At 35.5% G+C, this 17861-nt stretch overlaps 1 protein-coding gene across 4 annotated transcripts in view; it reads left to right on the plus strand.

The window, feature by feature from the left end:
• Positions 1 to 17861, plus strand: part of mybpha (myosin binding protein Ha) — a 41367-nt gene that overhangs the window by 9191 nt on the left and 14315 nt on the right. For all 4 annotated transcript variants that reach the window (XR_005633052.1, XM_039748747.1, XM_039748748.1 and 1 more), the window contains exons 4-8: positions 2952 to 3040; positions 4169 to 4364; positions 4562 to 4701; positions 8456 to 8615; positions 13007 to 13143. Coding sequence is in view for 3 of the 4 variants with exons in the window: in XM_039748747.1 (XP_039604681.1) it covers positions 2952 to 3040; positions 4169 to 4364; positions 4562 to 4701; positions 8456 to 8615; positions 13007 to 13143 (722 nt within the window). In the remaining variant the exon portion in view is untranslated. The remainder of the gene's footprint in view (positions 1 to 2951; positions 3041 to 4168; positions 4365 to 4561; positions 4702 to 8455; positions 8616 to 13006; positions 13144 to 17861) is intronic.

A 17861-nucleotide genomic window follows, 5' to 3' on the forward strand; every position in this document is an offset into this window, starting at 1 on the left:
CTTCACATAGGTCTTCAGGAAAGAGTCCACAAGGATTTAAAAATGGCACTTCTAATTGTTGTCATCAAAATGAACCTGTGAGCTCTTAGATTTTATGTTGCATACAAATGTCAGTATGCTTCTGTAAAGTTGTAGATTGTTGTAGCTTAATCTAAAGGAAGCCATTCTGAGATGGTTCCCTGCTGGTAAGGGTTTGTAAGACCACCAGGCTGACTACTGGCAATTTGTGCCTTTTAGCTAGGGAAACTAGGGCCAGGAAGCTCATTGGAGAATAAGGACAGAAAGGACTGATAGAAATCTAACACTCTCCTTCCTAGTAATAAGGGCAGTACATAGCCCCTGCCTTAGAGGAGAAGGACTGTGGTTTTCTTTTTTCTTTTGTTTTTTACAGGTCCAGCATAGGAAGGCATACTGTAAGGGCAATTGAATGTTCCAGGTACAAAGATGTTGTGAGTTGCTAGCAATTGTTCAAGTCTGATATCACTGTAGGAAAAATAGGGCCATCCCTGACCCTGAAAGTAGTGCCATTGCAGGATTTCAAAGAAATTTGTAGTTTGTTATTGTAGGAAAAAAAGCAAGGGAATCTAACTTGCCCATGGGACTGCAAAACATGGAAGAAAAGAAAGGACTGTAACTTGTGTAATTAATTATCAGTCTTGCCTTTGGCAGTGTCGGCAATTAATTAATTTGGTAAGGCTCCTACTGTATTTTCCTTCCCAGGTGGGACAGAAAAACATGTAATACAAAGTGGCTGGCTATTTACTGCTTATCTTGACAAAAAACATTTTGCAATACCACATCATTAAGGATTCTTCCTGTGCTGAAGTGCACTCTTTCTCTTTGTGACGTGGACCTTTGTTTGTGGTATACTATGCTTTTCTCAGTTCACTGTTGAGCTTTCTGCTGTGTCCTCTGCAACTTCACTGGGTAAAGCATTTCTCTTTCTGGCACAAGAGTTTAGATGCAAAAGTTCCCTTCTTGAAGTGTTTCTCTTGTCTCTGTCATTCCAAAAAATGGTGAATCACAAACAATAACACTGTTTTTACAAATCCCATACCAAGTGACATATAACAAAGATATATGCATTGCATTTTGCTCTGTAAACGTTAATGGTAAGGTCTGCACTGATTACTTAGATATTAACCCATCTTAGACAGGTAGCACAGCTAGTGACACAATAAATGTGCTGGAGTTTGCCTGCAAGAGTGGGTTTAAAGCTGCCTAACTACAGAGAATGTAGAGTTTGGATGAAAGTTAAACCAAAGGTTGACTGGCAGGGAGAAGAGATCATAGTCCTTGAAAGTAAAAAATTAAATGAAAAAAAAAGAAGGATAGTGAGAGTGACAGTAAAGGTAGGAAGTGCAATGGCAGTATTTTAAATTAAGTAGACAAGTAGCCCCACCAGGTACACAAGGATCTTTGTAGAGAGGCCCAACATGGCAGCAGGATTTAGTTTTTGTTGCTTGTTTACTTTTGTCTTTGTAATCTTTCTTTTTTTGTATTTTTGTAGTTTATTATCAAAAAAGACTTCATGTTGTAGATATTTTGCGTCTTTGGACATGTTTCTGGGTGTAGACTCAAACTCAGGACACTAACTCATGCTGCACTGTGTAAGTGAAAAGGGGCTGTTAGTGGGTTATCAGAGCTCAATCTTCAGTCTTACTCTTAATATAGATGTCCAGGCTGTGGTACACTACAAACAGTAGAACATAACATAGGTACATAGCATTTGAGTTCTGTATAGACTTGTACAATTTCAAAAACACCATGCTTAACTGGCTGCTAGTTAACACATTTTGAGGTGTAAGTGGTGATATTGTCTTTAAATTGCCTCGTTATGATACTCATGTAACAAGACACATATAGGTAAACTTGGCAGCCTCAAAATAGTGAGATTATTCTGCCCACGTTTGATAGGACGTCTCTCTTGTGTCAAAGCAAAATCTGTTTATGTGAGTACATTGACCAAAGATTAGAAGCTGTATTTTTTTTCTGCTCTGAGATTTTCATGAGGCATTTTATACTTTGTAGAAGGGTCATCTGAAACCAAATTTTGTAATATTCTGACCTATACACTATGTGATTTAGCCATCCTTCACTCTATAGGTCTCTTACTGAAATCCGAGCCATGTATGTGGTCTAGCAAAGTTATCAATGGTATTTTAATATATTCTTGTTTATCATGGTTCCAGAGAGTGTTGATGTTTTGCATGTTAGTTGGACATATTAGTAAAAATTTCACTCAACTCAAGTGACAATAATGCTGCTACTACTAGTACTACTTTGATGTGCAGTTGGCTTGGCACATATTGGAATTATGCTAGAGTGAAATTTAAGAAATTGTTTTCAGTCCACTTTATTAACATATTGCCAGTCCAAAAATATTTTTTAAATTTGGGATGTCTTTTTGAATCATTAACATTAGAGTTAAATATATCTGAGTTTTATCCTACATACCAAATATATTTTGTACAAATTTGGAATATATTCTAAAAATGTTCTAATTGTGGTAGTGGAACATATGTGATTAGCAGTCTCTGGACCATTTTCAGAAGGGCAATGACAGTACTTCCTCAATGTACATCAGGAGACATAGAAATTTGTAAGGGACAGCAATTAAAAAGCCAGAGAGAACAGGTGGGCTTTCAGTCTGGATTTGAATATCAAGACAGATGGAGCCTCACAAATAAACATAGGAATGAGCATTTGCTCTGAGTTGAAAAACTGTAAGAAGACCAGTGTCAGATGATCTCTTGTTTATAGAGTGTGGTCTGTGTAGACATGTACTGTATTTATTATAGCAAAATCTGGGGCAATTTTGATTTCAATTGCTTGGCTTTTTGATAATTGGTATTTATTCTTTTGAGAGTCACCTACAATGTAATTCAGTAAGCACTGTCACAAGTTTCAACTAAGAATAACAAAGCTTCTCTGCCTTATTTTCTAATTAGACAGACCCAAGATCCGCTTACCTCGCAACTTGAGGACAGTGTTTGTGAAGTCAGTTGGAGAGACCTTGAATTTGGTTATCCCATTCCAGGTATGCATGTTATATTTGTTTGAAATCATTAAGTTATTTTTAGGTGCCCTGCTGTAATGTAGTATAAAATCATAATATGGAGGCAGGTATCTGTCTTAAACTATGAAATAAAATCATTTTTTTTTTCTTGCAGGAGGTAGAGCCAAAGAAAATATAATAAAATTAGACAAACATAAAATGGCATTGGCCATCTTTTATGTGTCAGATCTAAGCAGCAGTTGGCATATAAAATGAAATGATAACTATATTCTAGAGGACTGTCCATTGTTGTACTGTGTTAGCAGTTATTGTTTTTATGTAATATAATCCAAAAAAATGTATTCCTGTTCTGGGATATTGGTGTGCTTAATACAGAGAAAGGCCATAATGAATTGCAGTGTAGGGCTCAGGCTCTCTTTTTATTCAACAGAATGGTTATATATGCTGTAAATATTTGTTTAATATCTTTCATAGATGGGCTTGGGTGCATCCTCTCCTTCTCTTCCTTCACTATCACTATTCTGATAGTATTTAAGAATAAATGAAGCTAGGAATGCAGCATATTAAACATTATCTGATATAGTCTGTGCACTCTTTGGGGAGATAAATGAGGTCTAGTGCCTGAGAATGGCCTGTAACTTATTATGTGACCCAGAGGATGTTTCTTCACCAGTTGCACTTGCAAATGCTGTTTGTTATAATAGATAATTGTAGTTATTTGAATACAATATTGTACATTCCACATAGTATAAAGGGTGTGAACTTCAGGAGAATTATTTTAGAATAATAAAAAGTATTGCTCAATTATATAATTAAGTGTTAGAAACCATTCAGATTGGTGGAATATGGAGGAAAAAATTATTAAATTCAAATGCATATTACAGTTTCCCAAAAAACTCCAAGGTTTAAAAAACAGTGAATAAATACCGTATATCAGTTTTATTCACATCCTACAAAATCTCTTATTCAATGTTCTAGAGCCTGGCAATTTCACAAAAATGTCTTGAACATTTTAGTGAAAGGACTTTGACACACCATGACAGTGATGGAGCGGTTCAAGACATTGACAGAACTCTTGCATTGGTGATAGGCTCAGATTCAGTTGGAAATACTTTTGCTATAAATTAATCAGTCTGCTTTCCTGTTTAGGGAAAACCTAAGCCACAGGTGACATGGACAAAGAATGGACAGCCTTTAGATACCAAACAAGTTGGAGTGCGCAACAGTGATAAGGACACCATTCTCTTTATTCGCAAGTGTGAAAGGAAAGATTCTGGCAAATATGAAGCAACGGTTAAAATTGATACACTAGAAGACAAAGCTACCATTGACATTCAAATTGTGGGTGAGTGACAGGAATGAATGGACCTGTTTTAAAGAGCTATTAAAATATTAATTCAAGAATAGTGCACTTTCAGATTTTGAATTTTTGTTGCGATTTTATTTTCCCTCTTTAAAGTACCAAGGGCAGGAAATGTGAGATGCTCCAAATCTCAGTGTCTATCTTTAATAAACTATGTTTTGCTCTTTTTTCCTTTCCAGAAAAGCCAGGTTCCCCTCAAGGCATAAAGTTGGTGGATGTCTGGGGTTTTAATGTTGCACTGGAATGGACACCACCTAAAGATGATGGGAACTCAGAAATTACTGGCTACACAGTCCAGAAATCAGATAAGAAAACAGGGGTGAGTTGGCAATTTTCAAGTTTTAGCTAAGACATGTATTTGATCAAATAAAGGAGATCCAACGTAAATTCAATTTTTGAAACACCCAGGTTTTCTTCTGAAGGGTTTACTACTTCTAAAAGACTATAATGTTTTGTGTGTTCACACCTCTTGTCACATCTCTTACTTGCCATTGCCTGAAGACAGAGTTGTTTTGTATTGTCTTGAGCCTGCCTAATATTGCCTTGTTTACAGATTTGTTTAAGCAGACTCATTGATTCCATTGCTAATCTGGATATGGTGCCTGCACCCTTAGCTTTTTTCATGGTTTAAGACATTTGCTTAATTACAGCTTGGCTCCAATTTTTCACATTGCCCTTTTTGTATTCAGCGAGCCTATTTAGGGTTTTAAATATTTTTAATGACATTCTCCTAAGCTTTTTCCTGCTTCCTTTACTACTTTTTAAACCTGTTCGATAAGTTGAAATACTTGCTCTATCTTGTTTGCCTTGTAAAATGAAATGTATTCTTAAACACAAGCACAAGGTCCTTTTTCCTTGCTTAATTTTGTTTATTTAAAGGATGAGACATTCTGCCTCTTCTGATATGGTTCATAAAGGGATCATCAAATCACATGATTGCTTTTCATCTGCAAAAAATGGTGTATTAAATGATATAATAAAAATGGGAGATATTTATATAAAAGAATAAGCTTTTTTGAATTCCACTACATATAGCAAAATACACAATTATAAATTGGAAGGAATACCTCTTACTGAAGAAGTTTTGATTCACTCCAAAAGGAAAAAATCAATACTGCAAGAAAAACCTTGCCTAACAAAACCTAAATGTCAAAATATAAAAATACAAAATAAATAATATAGATTAACGGATATAAAACAAAATCCACTAAGTTCGAACTTTAAAAGACAAAGAAAAGAATTGAGATTCACTGTAACTTTGACAATGGCAAAAAATCCACAGTCCGGAGTAAATCTGAAATGACTAAACCAAAGTTCTAAGACCATCAAAATCCAAAACTTAATGGCCAGAGACCACAAAGTTTACAAAAATTAAAAAAGCAGAAAGGGTGTGGTAGAAAATATTTGCTAGAACTAACACCACTACAATGAAGCAGTGGGCACATGTGGTTTGAACCATCCTCAAATAATTGCAGTCAGGCTGATTGCAACCCCTGTGGGTTGCAACCTAATTAGAGGTCCCACCCCACTACTGTCAACTGTACTGTATAATTTAAATAGTGAGCAAACCATGTTATGTGTCAATGTAAAATAAAACAGTTTTCAGTTCCAGCACTGTATGTGTCAGTAACACGATTACGCTGATTTACTGATCTTCCTCAGTTATTACAGTCGTGTATCATGTACATTTCTCCCTTTTTAATTCAACTCAGTCCAGTTATAAGTTTGTAGTGGGTGGTTGGGGTTGGTTGTCAGTTTTGAAAACAATAAAACACACAATACCCAGTAAAAACAATAAAAATGTGTAAATATACAATAAAGGTTATGTCAAAATACACATTTTTTCCAGCGATTTTCATTCATAGACTTCATTCATAGTCTTCATTTACATATTCTTAGTAAGAAAGGGCAGTTGTGAGGCACCCTTGCGTGACTGACAGCTGTGTAATTTTACATTCAAAGCTAATTTGTCAAATCAGTCTTCGTGTGGGCAGGTGAGCTGACAATCTCTGAATGCTTTCCTGGAAGTACAATGCAGCCACAAGGAAAGAAAGGAAATGAGCTGAGAAAACAGAAGAGGGACTTGTATGTCTGATATCTCTGAATTACCTCACCATACTGTTTTTTTTTTTTTTACTGTTTCTGAACCTTCCTTGATGTGTTGTGTTCTATTTAAGATTTAAAAACTGGAGATCCCAATAATAAGGTTTATTATCCCAATCAGTGTTAGGGGTTAGAATTATTTTGCGTTTTATTGTGGCCTCATTTTTGTTTATTGTGGGCATTCCCATTCTGTGTGATCTTCATGTATGGTTGTTCAGCTGTTTAATTCCTGGTATGCCAGGAGTGTGTGTTGTGTGATAAAGGTCAGTGCCATGTGCTTCATGGTCATCTGAGATATCTGGTAGAAACTTCAGACTTTATTGAGTGTGATTACAAGAAAACAACCTAATGCTCTGGTATTTTCAAATATAAGGTTTTGTTACTGATATATAAAAGTATAATTAAATGAATATTTTTTTTTATTGTCAGAACAAGTGACCCACAATTGTGAATTAAAATAAAAAAGAAAGTCTATAAAGAGACAAAATAAATACAGTAAGCAAAAAAGAGAAACGGTAAACGGAGGGTAAACAGAAATAATCACAATATTCAAATGAATAAGTAAGTTTAATAAAAATGGTAAAGTAAATCTGCTTAACTCACTTAGTGTAATTACTGTTTTTGATACTCAAAATCCAGCTTTATAAACGGAATGTCTACAACAGATATATTTGTGCTTTATGTACATGTTTTTCTTTCCTTCCTTTATCAGTCATATTCATGTCTGAAGTAAGTCTCGCAGATGTGTTTTAAAGCATTCTTTAATGGGAAGATTGAACCTCACTTTCATCTACCTGGATAGACTGCACTGTAGTAAATATCTGACACGTACACTTGCTGCTTAATACCTTTGCTTGCGACTCTTCTGAAATTATAGACCTGATAATTCTGATACAAGATCTTGCTCTTCTCATTGGCATTAAACAAATGCTACTTGCTCCTACATCTGGAATAAAAGATTAATTAACAGTTCTTTTCAATAATTAAAAAAAAAACTAATATCTACTAATAGGTATACTGGAGTCAACTTTCTTCTAATCTTCAAAAAAACAATCAAACACAAACTTATTTTTGTCCCTGCAGATGTGCCCTGCTTAGTTCTACATTTCATTTTTCATATACAGTAGGTTTGTGTTTGCCTGAACTGACCATCACCTGCTCCCATTGTCTAGGACCTGTAAAACCACAACGAACATCCACTTCTCTACACAATTCTGTACTATGTTGTTCCCTATCTTGTGTTGTGTTTTTTTTTTCATTTGATGTGACAATATATTTGGCAGTTGATTTATATTGTGATTTTAATCAGTATGACTAAATTCTTTCTATATGTAATACATAACAAAAATAATGTGAGTGGGCATTAAACCATTATATCTCAGTATTGTTCTACAGACTATTTTGACTTGTATGACTTTCATGAAGGTTACGGCTCTCAAATGGGATTCCTTATTATGTTGTTTGAATTCACCAAAAACTGGTTCATCTGTAAATTCCTAAACTATGATATTTGAGAGGTTAAATCATGGTTAGAGAATATGTGGATTTAACCAGCATTTTTGAAACAGATTTTGTCATGCTCAGTTACTAAAGTCTAATTTACTGATATTTCTAGCTTTGTTGTATAATTTGCTGACATTTAAATTATTTTTTGAGAAGGTTGGCACAATCAGACATGTATCAGGTTTATTTAAAAACTCCTTCACCCAGGCTTCTCATTTTCTTAAGGAACGTTAATATTGAATAATTATATATTTTTTAAGCATTATGAAGTTTGTGTTATTGTGTGAATTTTCTTTTGAGAGTCATAAAATATATTCGTTTAAAGTCATGTTTACAGGACACATTGGATTTAGAAAAAGCTCTACAATGCTATGGACACTTGTGTGATCACTGACTTACTATTAAATGTTCTGTTGCTTATGGGATCCTAAGATATCCTAGAATGTGCTGTTTTCTTTCTCTTACAGGAGTGGTTCACTGTTTTGGAGCATTACCACCGTCTGAACTGCACAATTTCTGACCTCATTATGGGCAATTCCTACTTCTTCAGGGTGTTTGCTGAAAACCGTTGCGGCCTCAGTGAACAGGCAGCTGTAACAAAGTCTCCAGCTCAAATTCAAAAAACAGGTCAGTAGACATGAAGATGTTTTAGCAGCAGATATTAATAAAGGCAGCCATATAAGTCAGATTCACAGTATACTCCTAATAGAGGCAGAATTAGTGTTGAAATTAGGAAAAAAAATGTACTCATTTAGTTTTAAAGCATATTGATTTTATGGGTTTGAATACATATTTTTGTCAAACATAGGGCTCAATGAGAGGGCTTGGCAGTGTAACATTACAAAGATATCAAAAGGCAGTGTACACACAACCTCATCACTCATTTTCCAGGCTGCAGGGTTTTGTTTTGTTTTTTGGGCACTTACACACACATTCATTCTTACTCTATCACTGTTGCACGGGTCTGTCACTGCAAGTGCTGTATGCTGAGGGAAAGGAGTAACTTCTTTGAATTATGTATAGTGTGTTCAGTTTCTTTTGTCACACTCCTTAATTACACTCTTCTCTTACTGCACACAAAAACCTGGAATCTGTTAGCTGCCTTTAAGCTACTGGGTAAGGAATAAATATTCACCCTCCTCTACTGCTCATGAATCTGCTGACTTATAAACTGTACATTATTCTGAAATTGTATAACATTATTTATAAAACATATTTGACAAACCACACATGAAACTCTAACCGCCATCAGTCAGTTATTTAGCAATCTCTATCATGGATTAAAAATATTACTATTTAATGGATGGTGCCTACATTACAACTGCCAAACTCATAATCACTTGGCATACATACTGTACAGCCGATGTATTTTTCCCATAGTCTGATTAATTCACATAGATGCATGCCGATATGACAGATGAAAAAGAAATGCCAGGTTGGATAAAATGTATTATGATTTTGTGCAAATATTCTCATTATTCATGTACATTAACATACTTTTAATAATAATAATAATAACAATAGAATCTAAACATGTTTTGAAAAGCCCTGTTTTGTCAATAAATATAAAAGCACTTCTTACAGTTTAGAATAATTTAATATTCTTAAACCCACTTTTTCCAGTTCAAGGTAACAGAGAGAGTACCTTCTCACAGAGACATTGGGGTAAAGCAGGAGCTAACCTTTTGACAGGTACCTGTATGTCACTTGGCCCACTTACACATGCAGTTTCACAGGGCCAGTATAAAATGGCCAGTTAACCTAAAATACAGTTCTTATCTTTGTAATGTATGAGAAAAATAAAGCATAGTATGTATATACTCAGAGAATGTGCAGACTAAATGCAGATGATGATCAGATGTGAGGTTTGAACCCAGGATACGCGTACTAAACAAAACCCCAAGTTCTGTATCCCATGTTTTAGAATTTGTTGGACAGATTTTGGGTAGAGCTGTCTTTGTAAGGTAGTTTTATCTGTGCATGTATTCATTCCAGTACCGAGTAAGGCTGGCATTATAGCACCTGGTAAGCGAGCACATTCAGTGGAGTATATCATCGGTATTATTTGCATATTCACCCAGAATGCTAAAGTCCCCAATCAAAGTGATCACAAAGACATTTGTCTTTGTTTAAGGCTGACGTATTTTCCTTTTCACCAAACCTCATTAATCTTCTCCAGTCCTATTGAACTGGGTAACGTTCATCTTGTATAGCATTTTTGAGACCTTCTTGCAATACTGGTCTAGCTACAGTTACTACTTATTGAGCTGAAAATGGTGTTAACCTTAGGACCTGTTGAGGTGTGACAGTATGTGTTAAGATTTTCCATATGTTTTCATAAATAAAATGGACACTTTTCTTATTCCATAGTCAATACAGGGTAAGCAAATACTTCCAGGGCTTCACAGTCTTATACTGTATCTGTTTAAGAGTACTGTGTTTAAAAAATACCAAATTGTATAAGTTTAAAGTGATTATTCTGTATTAAAACATACACTATATGGCCAAATGTTTGTAGAAACCTGACCATTACACCTATATTAACTTGTTGCACATCCCATTCAAAAACCATGGGTATTAATATGGAGTTCCCCCATCCCTTTGCGGCTATAACATCCTCCATTGGGAATGTTTTACACAAGATTTTTAAACGTGTCTGGTGAAACTTGTGTCCATTTAGCCTCAAGAGCGTTTGACTTCAGGTAATGATATTGGATGAAAAAAAAACTGGCTTGCAATCTGTGTTCCAGTTAACCCTAAAAGTGTTCAGTAGGGTTTAGGTCAGGGATCTGTGCAGGCCAGTCAAGTTTTTCCACACCACACCTGGATTTGTACACAACAGCATATACCTGTTGGAACAGCAAAGGGCCTTCCCCAGATTGCTTCCACGAAGTTGGAAGGGCGCAATTGTCCTAAGTGTCTTTGTATTTTGTAGCATTAATAGTATGGCATAGAACATACCATGAAAAGAGCCCCAGACCATTATCTCTCCTCCACCAAAAATTTTCAGTAGATACCATGTATCCGCCAAACCCTGATTCATCCATCAGACTGCCAGATAGTAAAATGCCGATGCCTGGCATTATGCATAGTGACCTTAGTCTTGTGTGCTGGTCGGTCTGCCACTTCATGGCTTAGCTACTGTTGCCACTAGATGTTTCTGCTTCACAGTAACACAGATACACACCAATGGTCACTCATACCTTGCCAGATAGTCTAACAAACCAGCATCTTTGGGATATGGGGAAAAAGGCAAAGCATCTGATGAAAACCTTTGAAAACATAGGGAGAACATGAAAACCCAACAGAGATATTGACATGGTTAGAATTGACATCTAGGACTCTGGAGTATTATTGTGCCACTTTGAAAAAGTGAAGTTCTTGTAAAACTGTAATGTGGCATAATAGATTATGGCCCACTACTTGTAATGCTCTATTGGGATAAAAGGTACCATAACCTGTAATTTTCATACTATAGCTAATTTTGCCTTATTATATTTGTCAACAATCATTTGTATATTCTGTTTTACAATTTAATTTTAATTTAATTTTAATTTAATTTAATTTGTTTTTAATGGCAAATATTAAATGTAAATAATGGCAAATATTTAGATGTCTGACATACTGTTAAAAGTACCACTGCTACTCCTGAGCATGTGCAAATGAAGGTAGCTTCTTTGCTGTCTTCCTTATTCTACTTAACACTGCTCCTTTTTATCAATTTCTAATAGCACTTTCAACACTAATTCCCTGGACTGCCAGTCATTTAGAATGCTTCCAGTTTAGAAAATGCTTTGTTCTACAGTTTATTGATATTTCATCTATTGATTTTCCACATCGATTATGTTCTTTTTTGGAGAATGTAGATTTTAGGATAAGGCACAAAACCCAATTAAACATATAAAAGATTTGACTATAAATAAGTTTTTTTTTTCATTTGAGTAATTTTCCTGAAAATATTACATTCCTAAAATGCTATTTATAGATATGTGTTTTTTTCCACACTAAAGGTACATCCTTTCCCATGAGAAAAGGATTCCCTTGGTGGAACTTTCTTTCCTAATTATAATACTTCAGGGTAATATGGATTTCAGGGGTCAAATCTACAGATTATATTCAGATCTGTTCAGATGAGTGTGTGGGAGTCAAACTTGAAGTACAGCATTTGGATAAGGAGTGTAATAAGGTTCTCCGCTACAGTCATTCATCTTCTGTCAGTATCAGACACTCCTTCATGCAGTTTAAGAGTTTACATTGTATACACTTCTTCCAGGTAAGATTGGCTTGCATATTCCAAGATTTTGATCCTACTTGTGATCGATGTAAACAGGCCCCTGCAACTCTGACAGACATACAGTATTTAGATACTGCTTCTGCCTGGTCCCATAACAGCCTTTCCATATTTAAATCAATATCTGCTATTTTGCAAAACTTTTAAATATTGACAATATTTGCCAGGTCATATTCCCTAAAACAAATTGCTTACTATTTAAATCAGGTTGTTTGCTCTGGGCAATAAAAGCAAATTCTGCTCCAAATAGCAGTCGTTTTTAATTCCTGTTTCAGCAAATGTTGTCCTCTTTTGCATTTAGATGTCCTATTCTGTTCTTTTCAGACAATTTCTACTGTGTTTAACTCATCAATCCAAAGGAATTTTTAATAAAATATTTAATTTAAAAGTTATTTGATATATTTATGTTTATATGTAAGTACACCTTCCTTTTAATTTATAATAGGGGTTATTCTTTTGTTAGTATGTTATGTAAATGTATAAAATCTATAAAACACTTCTATATTATCGGAATAAGCTGCTTATACTTTGCAAACATTACTTAAATGAGACTATTATAAAGGTGTTTTTCGATTGATTTTCTGCACAACTAATGACTTTTCTGGTTGAATTAGGTTTAGTAATAGTAGAGGAAAGATGAAACATATTCATTGTAACAAAAACCTCTTTTTTTGTACTTAGTGTATTGTGCCTTCAGATACATTATATACTCTTTATCACATTACAGGTATTGATTACAAGCCACCCGAATATAAAGATCATAATTTCTCTGAGGCTCCCAAATTCACACAGGCTTTGCAGGATCGATCAGCAACTATCGGTTACAGTACCAAGCTTCTATGTGCTGTCCGGGGCAATCCCAAAGTAAGTGACTACTGTCTTTTAATTGTCTTACAAGTAAATTGTGCTCTCTTGTGTGTCACATGTAGATGCAGTTTTGAGATGATTTGTTGTCATGATGAACTCTCATGCAAATACACTTTGGTGGTGTCACAGAGTTTCTTCTATCAAATTTATATGTGCCTTAGGTCTCTTTACGATCAATTGTTTTGTCATATATCATTGGTATGGTCTAATTTTTGTCTACCTTTTTCCTCTCATGAGGTAAACATCATAAGAAATAATTGTATTTTCATTTTATAATTTGATTAATGGTTTGCTTTTGAGATCAGAATATGATAATCAAGTTTGAAAATTTGGATGCAGAAAGAAAAAAATACTCCCAATTGTTCTTATCAGATTTAATAAGTCACATTCAAATGGTCTTGTGTGTATGTACTGATCTTGCTGTCAGATTTAGCAGGTTTATTATTAGCAATTTAATTATAGGAAAGCCTGTGCACAGCAATATTGCTATATGGATTTTTTGAATGCAGAACTGAAAATGCTTAACCATTTTTTGTCAATGGCCATAATGAATGTTACATTTTTAACAGTATGTCATGCTATATGTATCACTTTTTGACAGTCTGGGTTGGTTGCAGCTACCACACTCCTTGCACCTGGGACCGTCAATAGTCATAACTGAAGATGAGCTGTGCAATGAGGACGCAAACAAGCAAGAGTAAAGTGTAATAAAGTGCCTAGTACTTTTATTGAGACAAAACAAATTGTTCAAAAAGCGCAGTGCTCCATCCATTATATTAAATCAATCTGGGATAAAAACAGTGTCTTGAATAAAGGTTAAAAAGTCAATTAATTAATAGAACCATAAATAAATCCATAAGATTTAGGTTAAAATTCATCAGGAGACGTCCATCTTTTAAAAAACGACCCAGAGCCACAGTGCTTTGACTCGTAAAACCAATTCCTTTTCTGCTTTTGGAGTCTCTGTAGCCAGAGGATATGTCCATCAACAGGCACAACTGCAGGATCCTTAGGAGCCAGCCTGATCGCGTATTCACATGCATATAAGGGAAGATCACTCAAGTGGTTTATTTTACACCTCTGAGCAGGTGGAGAGGTAAGTGGTCAGGAGTGAGCTTCAGAGGGAGGTGCATGTGGCCACCACACAACGGAGCTGAAGAAGATTCTCCTGCTGAGCACTTTACGGAACAGGAGTGACCCATAAACTTGGAGTAGGCTTCGGCAGATGGTGGGGAATAGCGGCAAAAGTAGCAGCAGGGCCCGTGGGATTCCTTTTGTAAGGACAATGAATGACAGCGAGGGACACAAGCTGGATTTTGATTGTTGAGTGCATCTGTCAGCGGGCATCTTCTTGTACTGTAGGGCACTTACAGGATAAGCAGAGGAGACACTGATTTTTAGAGTGATGCACTGGGGTTCAGGGTTTAATGAAGATCTACCTGGATTTTTACTTTGTTTTTATGGATATATTTATTTATTTGCTTACTTTTAATCTCCACAACCACTTCATTTTATGGATTATTTATTTATGGAAGAGCACTGCACTATTTGGCATCTTGTTAGTTTTGATAAAAGCAGTGAAACACTTCTGCATCTACCATTGCTGACTATGTGTGTACTCATTTGCCCATCTCATTCTTGGACATGTTATCGACTGTACTGGCTTCCAGCTGCCATGGACCATGGAGCTAACCTAGACTATCAAATTGAGCAGCATGACTCTTTTTTGCTTGGTGCCACCACATCTCTGGTTTTTCTGCGCCCAAATCTCTCTTATTGGTATATTTTTAGTCTCAGAAATAGCATAACACAATAGGTTAACACTTCACAAGTTGACTTATGCATAATTCATATCAGATGTTAAAATTGATTGAGTGATAAAGGTCTTGCATGCCTTGGCTGACTAGATGCACTGGTGTGAGGTTTAACCTGATTTTCTTCCCTTTCCAATTCAATACGTTTCTATCTTGAAAGTAGTTTTTGTGGAGTCTAAAGAGGTGGCTGTCTCTTTTATTTTTTATTTTTAGTTCTATACAACTATCTGTTAAAGCAACTGGAGAGACACTCAGTGACAGCTTGTAACAGTTTGGCACACTGGAGTCCAATTTCCACAGCTGTTGTAGTTCAAAGGTCTTGTGCCCCTTTACATTTTATACTGAAGATATTTTAGAATCTCCACATGCTAAATCTGTTTTTCCTTTTTCAGCAGTTCAGTTGACTTATTTCACTTAAGCCCAGGTTTGTTGGAGAGAATAGGAGAGTTTTATTTACACTGCCAAGCCTGCCATATGTTTTGGTATGGCTTATAAGATAACCAGAGCAAGCCATCTAAAAACCTCAAAAGTCCACTCAGTCCAAAAAATCACAGTAAATGAATGTATAATAATAACAATTATATATCAGACATGTACCTTTTGTTCCATGCCCAGGTAAAACAGAATTAACATCTCAAATCATGAAGCACATATTAAAGTCTCTGTGCTTAACCCTATTAACAAGTACAACTTTTACTTACCCAACCAATTTTTAAACCCATTTATTGCAGTACTGGTTTACTGGAGACTGGGCCCAGTTTTGCCACAACTGAAAGCAAAACAGATGTGTGCATGAGTAAACTCAAGGATAGACTGATGCACTACAAACACACTCACACTGGGGCTAACTTAGAGACCTGACGAGCATAACGCATTGATTTAAAAACACTGAACCACTTTTTTCTTGTGATTGTTTCTGGTGTGAGTGTGAACTAGAATGTAGCAGAATATCAAAAAACATATATCCATCCAGTTACTGAACCTGAACCATTGCAGAGTCAGATCTAAACTCTATAGCATCAAGAGCCGCACCAGAACTAGGCAACATCCTTAAATTATCATATTTACGCATATATCAAAACCAGACGACTTTAAAGATCTCAGTTTGCTTAACCCATATGTTTTTATGATGTGAGTGTTAAAAGAATAGTGAGAACCCAGGAGCAGTGCCAGGGTAAACAGCCATGCTACACTTTAGGATCAGCTTGATTTCAGTGTTCTCAATCAGCGCTAATCATCAGCAGTCAGTCTGTAATAAATGTTTCATAGTCTGGAATAAGACAGAGTGTTCTTTACAAGAATTGAGAACTCCCACTGTCGCAATTAGCTGAGTGCACCCAGGGGATCAGAGCCTATCTTGAAAGCATATTTTGGCATTATGTTATCTGCTAAAAAGAGTGTTAAAACAATGGAATTAGATAACACATTATGACAAATGACATTGTGCACACAGCTACTATGTGTGCAAGCAAAGAGAGACTGCTGCATCTGTCATCAGGGCAAGACTGAAGGGAAAAAGCCCCCCTGCCAGCTTTGCAGTTGTAGACACACTTCTAAATACTTGAGTTCTATTTAAGGGAGAAGTCACATCACTGGGTGAGCTTGATTAGCTAAAAATGTCAGTATGGAGCACCTGACAGCTGTACTTTTGGCAAAGTATGTAGGATGTACATCTTGTATGGTGGCAAAATTAATTTTGTTTGTATGTCTGTGTTTTAAATTCAGGTCATGGCCTTCCTTACTTTAGTGTCCTTTGTTTTCTACCCTGGATCAGACTCTAATTGTATCTAATTACTTTACAGGATATCTGTCTCATTAGATTTGTATGAATAAGCATGTTTGGCAAACTTGTTGATTTCAATAACAAAGTCATAAAATTAATTTGGGATCATAGAATAAACTGGGCCAGGTGAGGAGTCAAAAAACTGGGAGCAGCATTGCCATTACCAGTCTGAGTCTATTAATCTTTTTCCTTTTAAACAGTATAGGTGAGAAATGCACTAATCCAGCTGAGATGTAATAAAGGCCAAGTAAATTATTTTCTAATTAATGTTGAGAAAGGTAAGGTCAGGCTGTGGAAATACTGAAGCATTTGAATTACACAGTGCAGTTAACACTTGTTCAAAAGAACTCCACACTGTGACAAGGCTTATGGAGTCTCAGACCCTATTATGAGCAGCATAGGAATACTCAATCCCTTCCAAGAACATATAGCACTAATGAGGATAGCATCTGGGGGAGTGGATTAGGTGTTAAATTAAAAAAAAATGGAAAACAGCCTGCTTGATTGCATTCTGACTGTTTGTTATGATGGGCTCTTCTTGGACCATGTATCCATCCTTTCTGGAGTTTATTTTTTATTTCAGAAATTAAAGAATCAGAACTGTATTTACTATGAGCCTTTGTTTAAAAGTTTGACGTTTTTTCTTGTTTTGAATTTGGATATAAAGAGCGTTACAGACAATTAATTTTGTTTGGTATTTTCTGGTTATTGAGACTCAGTTTTGTTAAGAACGTACGACTTTGGTCCAGGAGAATAAGAAATCATTCTCAATAAAAATCCGTTTTATTCAAGATAGAACACCATGTCAAAATAAAAGATTCCTGAAGTTGTTTCCCTTTGATTTTTTCCATTCTGTAACATTATTAGCATTTTATGCTGCGAGAAACATTCAGGCAAATGATCTAGTGATTTGTTTTTCTGTATGGTTTTTAAATATGCAGAATCAAAATTTGTAAAAATGTCTTAATTTCATTGTCATTTTGATGTTATGGTTGTTTTTTACCATTGTTTTGTTTACATTTTGCCCATTTCATTTGGGCCACTCTCATTTAGAGTTTCTCTCACAGGCACCAGCATTTTGTGCATTACCTGTCAGATGCAGCCATTCTTTTGGTACC

The sequence above is a fragment of the Polypterus senegalus genome, chromosome 3, assembly GCF_016835505.1.
Source record: "Polypterus senegalus isolate Bchr_013 chromosome 3, ASM1683550v1, whole genome shotgun sequence".
NCBI lineage: Eukaryota > Metazoa > Chordata > Cladistia > Polypteriformes > Polypteridae > Polypterus > Polypterus senegalus.